This window comes from Atta cephalotes, assembly GCF_000143395.1.
Source record: "Atta cephalotes unplaced genomic scaffold scaffold00013, whole genome shotgun sequence".
Classification (NCBI taxonomy): domain Eukaryota; kingdom Metazoa; phylum Arthropoda; class Insecta; order Hymenoptera; family Formicidae; genus Atta; species Atta cephalotes.
This window is the reverse complement of record NW_012130077.1, coordinates 4,842,829-4,854,146: the sequence shown is the minus strand read 5'-3', so window position 1 is coordinate 4,854,146 and position 11,318 is coordinate 4,842,829. Positions and strand designations below refer to the sequence as shown.

General features: G+C 31.3%; 2 protein-coding genes across 2 annotated transcripts in view; one reads left to right on the top strand and one right to left on the bottom strand.

Moving 5' to 3' along the window:
• The window catches only part of LOC105617563 (alcohol dehydrogenase [NADP(+)] A), a 2,513-nt gene extending 499 nt beyond the window's left edge, over positions 1 to 2,014 (top strand). The window contains exons 2-4 of the mRNA XM_012199119.1: positions 241 to 408; positions 841 to 1,194; positions 1,634 to 2,014. Of these exons, the coding sequence (XP_012054509.1) occupies positions 241 to 408; positions 841 to 1,194; positions 1,634 to 2,014 (903 nt within the window). The remainder of the gene's footprint in view (positions 1 to 240; positions 409 to 840; positions 1,195 to 1,633) is intronic.
• Positions 2,015 to 5,164: 3,150 nt separating this feature from the next.
• On the bottom strand, positions 5,165 to 8,516 carry LOC105617562 (adenylosuccinate synthetase). Its single transcript, XM_012199118.1, has 6 exons — positions 8,352 to 8,516; positions 7,195 to 7,297; positions 6,513 to 6,876; positions 6,033 to 6,425; positions 5,343 to 5,599; positions 5,165 to 5,247 (listed from the first exon to the last, which is right to left on the bottom strand). Exons 1-6 carry the CDS (start codon positions 8,514 to 8,516, stop codon positions 5,198 to 5,200), a joined length of 1,332 nt encoding a protein of 443 aa, XP_012054508.1. The 3' UTR covers positions 5,165 to 5,197.
• Positions 8,517 to 11,318: the final 2,802 nt, after the last annotated feature.

The following is an 11,318-nucleotide window of genomic DNA, read 5'->3' as shown; positions in this document are numbered from 1 at the left end:
AGTTTAAGTTAACTTAACTTAACTAACTAATTACTAATTATGTTATTACTTACTTCTTGTAGTAGTAATAATAATAGTTATTATTATTATACGTACGTGTGTGTGTGTGTGTGTGTGTGTGTGTGTGTGTGTGTGTGTGTGTGTGTGTGTGTGTGTGTGTGTGTGTGTGTGTGTGTGTGCGCGCGTGTGTGTGTGTTGTTTGTTTATTTATAAAGATAAATATATTTATAATATCCCCAGGCAAGCGGAGAAGAACTAGAAGCAGCTCTGGATGCAGCTTTGAAAGCCGGATATAGGCATATCGATACGGCTACAGTATACGAAAATGAACGTTTTATTGGTAACGTCTTAAAAAAATGGTTGGATTCAGGCAGAATCAAGCGATCCGATCTGTTTATTGTGACTAAGGTACACTAGAATTATACTATTATATTTATTTTAAACATAATGTAAATATAAATATCTATATGCAGTAATAATAAATAGATAGAAAAGAAATCTCATATTATCTGCATAGTAGCATGTCATTGCATAATCTTCGAACTGCATATTAAATAGTATATATTTTAATAATTCGAGTTTATTTCCATTCATTCATCATCTGTGTAAATAATGTAGATAGTAAATGATTGGAAATCCCAGTGTACAATGTAACCCAGATGTAACTGACAATTATATTACTCAATTATTACAATAATAAAATAAGTAGAAATAATAAAATTTTTTATAAAATTAATGGCATAGTCAATAATAAAATTATATTAGAGTTGAATAAAAACGGTAATGCCGTTTATTTTATTATAATAAATTTTACTATTTTATTATATTCAATATCTATAGGTACCTCCTAGTGGTAACAGATCCGGTGATATAGAAAAGTGGCTGAAAAGATCACTTCGTAATTTGCATTTGACCTACATAGATTTATATCTTGTGCATACTCCATTTGCATATCAAGATGCTGGAGAAGAGTTTCATCCTCTTAATGAACAAGGAGAAATAATGATTGATACTGATACAGACCATCTACAAATATGGTCTGCAATGGAGAATCAAGTAGTGCAAGGACGTACTAAAGCGATTGGATTGAGCAACTTTAACATTACACAAATCAAAAAAATTTTGGATAACGCTAAATTACCTGTTTCCAATTTGCAAATTGAATTACATGTTCATTTCCAACAGAACGAACTGGTATCTATCTTATTTTATCTTATGAATTTTTATTTATACTGAAGTTTGATAATAATAACATGCTATTTCTTACGGGTAGATAGAACAGATTAAACTGAAGGGAAAAATCTTTTACCATTTTGCGATTTTCGTAATAATTAATATAACAAATCAAACAATGACTCCTTATAAATCAAAAGAAATTGGAAAGAATAAGAGCACTAGGAATCGCAGAAGACGTCGCGCAAATAATGATATAAATAAAATTATGATAAATGATAATTTATATTTATATTTCGATAATTATAAAACTATCAGTGTCGTAATGCGTTCGTGGAATCACAATTTTTAACATCCGAAAAATAATTTGAAGAACTCGAAAATGACAATCTGGATAATTTGTTTCGTGACTGTAACTTTATTAATCTAAAAATATATATTGATATTCTTTGTATCATAGGTGAAGTTTTGTCAGAACCACGACATCAGTGTAACAGCGTACGCTCCTTTGGGTTCACGTGGATTTGTTGAAAAAATAGGTAAGGGAGACACTGTACCGGACTCATTAAAAAACATAACTGTATTAGAAATTGCAAAAAAATATGAAAAAACGCCTGCACAAATATTACTTAAACATATAATTCAAAAAGGTATAGCGACTGTACCGAAAAGCGTTAATCCTTTAAGAATTAAAGAAAATATTGAATTATTCGATTGGAAACTCGAAACTGAAGATGTTGATAAGTTAAATGCTTTGGATATGGGAGAATCTGCACGCGTGTGTGATTTTAGGTCAGGTTTTTTCAAAAGTCTATCAAAGCATCCAGAATTTCCTTTTTAAGATTATCATATAGGCTATCGTATACGAAATTAGGTAATGAAAATACTATAACAAGAAAGGTTTCAAAATATTAAGTAAAAAAATTATTTGTAAATTTTTATTTTGGATAGTAATTTTTGAGATAATAAAGATTTAAATATGACTAATTACAGACTGCGTTAGACGACCATCTGTTTTTGAATCGTGTTTACGATAGTATCAGCGAGCACTGCCAAGTATTCTTATTAATACATATTCATTATTATTAATCAGGTGATCATTTAAAGGTCTTCAGTTGGCCATTTAAATCTCTATCTTTATATCTCAAAAACTGCTAAAAAAATTCCCAAATAACTTTTTACGTAATTTATTAATTTTTCCAAAAAACTTTCTTGTTATGATATTTTAATTCGCAAACTTCAGGATCCTGCATATGCTATGTTCACTCTTTTTTTATTTCTCATTGTTATTACGTATATTATACAATTTAAAGATTGTTATCATATGCAAAATTATCATAATCAATTGAATATAAAGATGACTTTTTGGAAAATGCTTTCAGTTGGAAGAGTTATTTCCACCACATAAAGATGTCAAATATTTGTCGGGTTATACTTGAAAATGTAGGATACTTTCACATTACCTTACCTACTTTCATCTCAATTATTTCAAGTTAGCTTTATGATTTTTTTTCTTTACTTTTTGTAAGGTAAATTAAGACTCAAGACACATCTGATCCTATGTCACACAATTCACCGAAATATGTAAAACTGAACACATTTCACATGCACATTTCGCATTGTTTCACAAACATAGAGGAATGTTTGTGAAACAGTAAGTAAACATAGCATACGAGTATTCAGATAGAAATGTTGATTGTGTTAGTAAATGTTGATTGTATTATCTAATTTTAAACATAAATTCTTTTTTTATGAAAATGGATTAAAGATATTAATGTTAAAACAGCATTAGAAACATTACTTTATACAAATAATACATTACTATTACTATTTTTTTTATAATACGTCATTCGTTACTAATTTTTATAATACAATTATTCGTTACTAATTTTTAAAAGTAATGCGTTATCGTTATGGTTACTTAGAAAGTAACGATTTGTTACTTTTTTGTAATGCTAAAGTAAGACATTAGATTTAAAAATTATATTATTATATAATCCATATTAAATGTAACAATAATAAATATTAAAACTAATTTCTATACAAAGTATAGAAATTCCCAAATAACTTTTTACGTAATTTATTAATTTTTCCAAAAAACTTTCTTGCTATGATATTTTAATTCGCAAACTTCAGGATCCTGCATATGCTATATTCACTCTTTTTTTATTTCTCATTGTTATTACGTATATTATACAATTTAAAGATTGTTATCGCATGCAAAATTATCATAATCAATTGAATATAAAGATGACTTTTTGGAAAATGCTTTCAGTTGGAAGAGTTATTTCGTACCACCACATAAAGATGTCAAATATTTGTCGGGTATTGAAAATGTAGGATACTTTCACATTACCTTACCTACTTTCATCTCAATTATTTCAAGTTAGCTTTATGATTTTTTTTACAAAGTATAGAAATTCGCAAGTTGAAATACACAACAAGAAAGTTCTAAAAAAAAGTGAAAAAATTTAAAAAATATTTACTATTTTTCATTCCGATTAATTGTTTTTGAGATATAAAAATATTAATTACAGATTACAGTTAAACAACTATCTGTCCATGAATCGTCATCACTACATTATTCGACAAAAAAAAACTTTTTCGAATACTGAAATAAGACAATAAGACAATTAGTCATCTCCCGTAGTTTTTTGGATCTTGATAATACGAATCTGATTTTCTGCTCCATTACCTCACAATTTTGAGAAAATTTGCAGTAAAAAAAAGGTATTTTCAGATATTTAAGTCATAATTATTGTAATTATGATATATCAGGTGCCGAAGAAGTTTTATTGCTATCAAAATGAAATATATTCTTAGGACTTTGAGCATTCAAAAGGAATTTACAATATCGGCTATAGTTAATAAGATATTCAAGGTTAAATGGGATTTATATGATAGATTTAATATGATGGATTCTCAAAACTTTTCGAATTAAACTTCGAAAAATTATTCGAAGTTATTACGAAAATTTATATGTATAAAAGTCTTTCGTAATTTTGAATTTGTCAATTTTGACATTGATTCCTATTTATTCTAAAAGTCATCTTAGCCATTGAATGATATTGAATCGTAACGTCAGAAGCAAGGAATGACACATTAATTTTTATTATATACCATTTGTAAACAAAGACAATTTGAACAAAACAAAATGATAAGATCGCTTTAAAATATTTGTAAAAATGAACAAAAAGTATGATTATCTCTCTTAACAGTTAGTAAACAATCGTATTTTATAGAAAAGTAACTTATGATTAAACTTATGGATTTTGTTTTATAGTATCAAATAGTGACTGTACATATACCTTTTTTCCTAATCCTGTGGGAGTATCCAAGTGTCAATCTATTAAGGTTATTTAACACTTTTTTTTTATATGCCCCACCGGCTGGTGGAAAGTTATCTTCCGTAAATACAACACATACATTCATATACTGACATCACAATTACAGGTTAGGATCGCAGTGACAGTGCGCACGCGTAAGCCAATGTCGGATTTTTAAATCAATTTATGAAGAATTTTAAATGTTTTCTTTTAATATACCGATATATATTTTTTTTCTTTGCACATTTCAACTTTCTCAACAAGATTATGACAGCATATACTATCGAATTCAACACATTTATCTCAAATAACAAAAATGATTTAAAAAATAATAAAACTGATAAACATTTCAATATATATCTCTAATAAAACAGAATATTCATTTAAAATAAATCGTTAAAAAATTCGTTATATTATCTATTTAAAATAAATGGATAATATAATGGATATTTTTAATAATTTTCGGTTCGTTTGTTATATATACTATAAAATGACTAAACATTCACATTGTTGTTATAATTATACATTGCTCAGATTCAAAATTAATACTACATTCGCGCGCTCGCGCGCTGAAAACTTATTATTACAATATGTCTGTGCGCTCATCAGCTTTGCATTGCAAATGTTACAGATAGAATTAAAATTAATAATACATTTAATGCCGTGCGTTTAAGTAACATTATAGGGACCGTGTGTCGTCAGAGAGCGATTACGCTTTCTCGTCCTGCTCCTACGCCGATCCATTTGACTGTAATCAAATATAAATTACTCTATATATATATATATAATTCTCTCGTAGATTTACATATGCATTATATACATGTGCAAAAAGCATTTACGTACCTGGCACATCTAAGTATTCCTCTATAATTTGTATGTACTTATGTGCATTAGGTGGCAATTTATCCAAGGAACGTACACCTTCGGTAGTGGATTGCCAACCTTCGATTGTTTTATATACTGTTTCGACTTTTGCTAATTCCCAAGTACTACTGGGCAAATAATCTATGTCCTTCCCATTTAACCGATATCCAACGCATACTTTTATCTCTGGTAAGGTATCTAAGATATCAAGCTTTGTCAAGCATATAGAGGTATATCTAGAATAACAGACAAAATATTCTATATGTAGATTATGATAAAAGTAATACTATATTGAATATAAATTTAAATCGAGCAATTATTAAAAGACGATGCTGAAGTTTATCGATCAAACACAAACTTTTTTTCAAATAAGGTAATCTTTTTGTTAATTACACAGAATTATAAATTTTTCATAAATATAGACAATAACGCAAGGACTAAATGATTTCGTAAAAAAAACATTGAAAAATTAATTTTGTTATCGGGTTCTAGCGTCAATTCGAAACAATATTTGCAGTTTTTTAAATAATATTTGCAGTCCAATATGATGATGATTACTCAGGAGCCTTAAATCGCGTTAATCGATAAAAGAAGTGATTCTGTTGAAGTTCGACCGTCACGCCCATCCTTAAAAAAATATTTTTTAATAAAAAATCACTTTACACACACCCATTAACTCGAGTTGTAAATTTGAGCAACGGTAAATCGAGCCATCCACATCGTCTCTTTCGTTTTGTAGTCACGCCGATCTCATGGCCTCTTTTTTGCAACAATTCTCCTGTAGAATCAAAAAGTTCCGTGGGGAAGGGCCCATCGCCGACTCTAGTAGTATAGGCTTTTACGACGCCGATTATCTCGCCGATTGTGCTACATGGTAAACCAAGACCTGTCAGTACTCCGCCTATACTACAATTCGAACTTGTCACATACGGATAAGTTCCAAAATCAATATCCAACATCGTTGCATTGGCGCCCTCCACCAAAACTTTCTTGCCATCCTTTAAAGCTTGATGCAAATATTGTACCGTTTCCCTTACATATGGCCTTATACGTTCAGAGTATCTGTGAAAAAATCAACCATATATTATAAAGAATACGCTTAACATGATCGGATCTACAATCAAATTGAAAAATGATCATTACACTTACATCTTGTAACGCTCCAATTCGGCTTTAACGTCGACATGCAGGGCAGGGAACATTTTCTGATACGATGTAACCAAGGTTTTAAACTTTTGGGAGAACTTGTCAAAGTCTCCGAGAAGATCTCCAATCCTGAGTCCAGCTCTAGCGGCTTTATCTGAATATACCGGTCCTATACCTTTCTTCGTAGTCCCCAATGACTGCGTCCCCTTTTCTAATTCTTCCAATCCATCGACCTGTTGGTGAAAATCAAACACTATATGTGCTCGATCCGATATTATAAGCCTATCCTGCCAATCCTTAAGTCCCTTAGATTCGTTCTTCTCCAATTCTTCGAATAGACCAGGTAAATGAATCACTACTCCATTGCCTGCAAACACAAGAAAGTACAAATGAATAATATCAATTATATAATTTGTGATATATAACAGAAAGTTATTCGGATAATAATACATATCAAGAGATATAGAGATATAGAGCAACCTATATGAACAAGTGGAATAATTGTCTGTTTTATATGTATCCATGATATTAGCATTTCATTTACCTTCATAAAGTATTATTCTATATTCTTTCATTTTACGTTAAATTTTAAAATCATCACAGAGACAGATCACATGTTACTTTTTCGCAAACCAGAATATCTATAATTCAATTAATTTACTGGTTGATTTGAAGAAGTCATTACCTATTACGGATTTGCATCTGGGATTGATTATTCCACTAGGCAGAAGGTGAAAGTCGAATTCGGCACCTTCTACAACTACAGTATGCCCTGCATTATTTCCTCCCTGTGAAATTACATTAATACTTGAAGAAACAGGGCTCGCCATTATTTATGACAGGAAATACAGCGCATTGTGATTTGATCATTGAATTGTAAATCAAGAATAGATGCAGAATTTTCCACCAACATAAACAATGGCATTGAAATCCGGATACAAGTTTACCATATTGGGGATAAAAAATAAGAAAAGGGCAAAAAAGAAAAGAGTGTGAAGTAATACTTCATTATATTGAATATATTATATAATTTACAATACAATTTAAATATAATTTCATTGAACCTATTCAAAAAACAGCACATTAATTCCAATCGTACATAACGTATTTTTAATCATCATATACATGTATTTAACGTTATTAACTCTCCTATACATATACGAATACAGATATGCACAATACATTGATATTACATAATTTGGAGTTTCTTATATTAGCATTAATTATTCAGAACATTAATTTCATCATTAATTATGCCGTCCTTGAAAAAGATAAAACGAAAGCTGTATGTTTTTATGGTACGTGAAAGATAAAAAATAATTTGTCATTTTTTGAGTCATAAAGATAGTCTGAGAACGATAACTTCATGAGTTAATTCTCTCTCTTTCAGAAATGTATTTCTTTTATGGCCGTCAATTATGTAATATCAGACATGAAGTTGTTATACATTCGCGATACTCGCGCGCACAGGTCAGGTGACACGCGGTGTGGCTAAAAATAAAACTAAGCGAATAAAACGTACGACATTTTCGCATTTTCCGAATGCTCGCTTATCATCTGCGAGGAGAGCAAAACGGATGCCAAATGTTACTTTCGAGGAAATATTTTTAATCTTTTCCGGAAATACCGCGTGATCTAACCTAATATTTTCTCCTGACGTCCCTCGATCAATCAGCGCGAAAGAGCCGGGAAATGTCGAGTTCTTTTTCCGAAAGGGAGATATCCGATTGTTATTCGCGTCCCGCAGATGAGAAATATCATTTCGTGAATCTCTTGGTTCTCAAGGAACATCACGGGGGTCGGAGATGACAAGGGCGAGAAAAACGTGAAGGAAAATTATACCTGACATCTGCAGACGACATCAGCCTCCATCGCCAGCATGTCTACGACCTTTCCCTTGCCCTCGTCGCCCCATTGCGCGCCGAGGACTACCGTGACCTTCGATACGGTGGATGTCCGCTGTTTCTTCCTCGGTGAAACCGGATCTCCGTCGCCGTTCGCCTGCATCTTTCCTCGAATGCACGCGGGAACACACCAGATGAATCGTTGGGTTGCGCGTCCGCCACACTAACTGACGTCTAACGTCAGGGCGCGTCGCTTGCTTGACGTTCGGCGAACGGGATTTTTCCTCCTCACGCCAAGGAACAGCTGACACGACGGAAATCCGTGGCGAAATAATCGTGAGCGAAATGCCTGAAAGACAACCGCCTCCACCGCACTCTGCCGCCACTTGATCACTTGGTCGTACTTCGTAGCAATTGGCATTCCCTCTCCATTATCCGCCCAGCCCCTTCTGCTGTTCTTTCCCTCCATTCAGATTAACTTACCTAACCTAATTCTATCTCGAGGTCTGTTCGTTTTAGCTAAAGTTCGCGCACGGTTTATCTTTCTTTCTTTTCTCCCTTTGGAAAGAAAAAGAGAAAAGATGAATTGTACAAAAGTTTAATTGAAAAAAATAGGCCTGGAGTTCCTTCCACTATGAGCTTATCTATCTAGACTGTATTCCAAAATTCACTGCCAGTGCTGAAAATGTATGTATACGTAACATAAACTGTACATTTTCAGCGCTGGCAATGAATTTTGGAATACAGCCAGACAGAACTCTATTCGTTTCTATTTTTTTATATAGACCATAAATTGTTAAATTATATTCCATAATCGTCCAGCAAACGAGAATAGATTAAAATGGATTGAAATTTTTTTCTATCCGAATACGTATTTTAAATAGCGAATACTTTTTTTTGGATTTGGAATTGGATTCAATTGGATTTAATTAGATTCAGTTGGATGCAAAATTGCATTTGGATTGAAAAACTGCATTTCCTATTCAAAATTTTGAATTGAATAGTATTCACAATATGTGTTGTGCACAGAAAAAGCTAATATTATTTTTAGATTGAAAGGCATAGAGACATGTTCCATGCAATTCCTATAAATGAATAAAAATGCATTCAGGAAAAACGTTCATTTTAATATTCGTCAATATTTTTGAAAATCCAATTTCAATTCATTTTAATCCATTCTCGTTTACTGGACGCTTCAATATGATGTTTACGCAGACATTTACGTACTACTACTTGCTATACTTTTATTTCGGTTATTAAATGTATGAAATCGATAATATCGATATTGTTTAAGTATTATTTATAATTTGCTTTACATATATATGAGCAGTAATACCATAATAAATTATATATATATATATACCGGCATTAAAATTTCAGTTAGATATATGTACTAAATAATTTTCTACCTTCGATATCCTTTGTTATTTAAAATTGTTAGAAAATATCGGTATTATAAAAATATAAGTATATAATATTACAGCATATAATACGAAATATAACTACGTTTGATTTCACTGATGAAACGAACAATTCATTTGCGTGACGGTAATAATTCGAAGGATATAATCTGCTATGCACACTTGATATGTAAATTGCGTCTTTATCAGTCCTTTCATTATTTTTAAACAAATAGCGAAACAAATGTATTTCTTTATCGTTATCATTATTCGTGCGGAACGTTGACGTATTAACGTACAAAAACAGAATAATTTCCCTGATTTATGCGCGCTTACGCAAAAGATAAGTAACTTAATAAAATTTTTGGTGCAAATTTGGTGCAAGTCAAGGAAAAATAAATTATAGTATAGGAAAAAAGAATCCAGTTATGGATTGTGATGAAAACGGATCATCAGCAGATTGTCGGAAGAGTCTGTCATTTTGCAATTTAAATGAGATATTCAATTGCGTCAGACTTTTCTCAGTCCTTCTATGCTTTCGTATTTCAGCATGCAAAAAATGTTGTTTTCTGCTACATCTTTTTTATAGCAACAAAATTTATTTTGACACTTTGCAACATTTGTTTTCGACAGAGTTGGCTATCTGGAATTAACTAAAGCAAGCTAAACATATCGCTAATGTTTGGCTCATTGAATTAATTCCAAATAGCCAAGTTTATCGAAAATGCTAATTTTATCAATAGAAAGCTAAATAAATATGTGGCAAAATTCACCTGTAATTACATAATGTATATTCTACTTTCTGCATGCAGAAAATTTTTTGAAAGTTTCTATAAAAACTGATAGACGAGTTCATTTCTTTTTTTGCTTTTTTGAGCTTCTTTCATCGATATCGATTGCTTTTACTATTAATTATAGCCATTAGGCTTCTATTCTCGTTTTATTGCTAAGAAGTCTGTGGTGTCAGGTCTCTTTCACAAGAAGAAGATCTAATGAATACATCAACCAAGTAAGAGAAGCGTTATTTATGATCAAAATCAGATACTGGAATAATACGTCTATATGTATTTAAATAAATTTTTCTCTTCAGATATGTGACTGTGCGCCGATTACTTTTCAGATTTGCGACATAAAATAAACTGAAATAATATTAATCTCTTCAAATTAAATTAAATCGTCTATTCGATATTAACATTTTGAAATCTGTAAACAACTTATTGCAAAAAATATTACCTCAACCAGAATTCAACAAGAAAACAAGAAGAGGCTGTTGTGTAATGTAAATCTGTAAAGTATGCTGATAAAGAATATAACGATAAATTAGCATTGCCCGGTTTTAATAGATTTGGCTCTTTCTGAGAAGGTTCCCAAAACGAAGACACAAAGTAAAAAAAAAAGAGGACGACAGGTTTCAAAATTGCAAATTTCTGAGCAAGCAGTAATACAAGGCAACGGTTTCTCGATCCACTCGAGTATCATCTGACATAAGAGCATAGATAGACAGGAAGAAAGAGAGAGAGAGAGAGAGAGAGAGAGAGAGAGAGAGAGAGAGAGAGAGAGAGAGA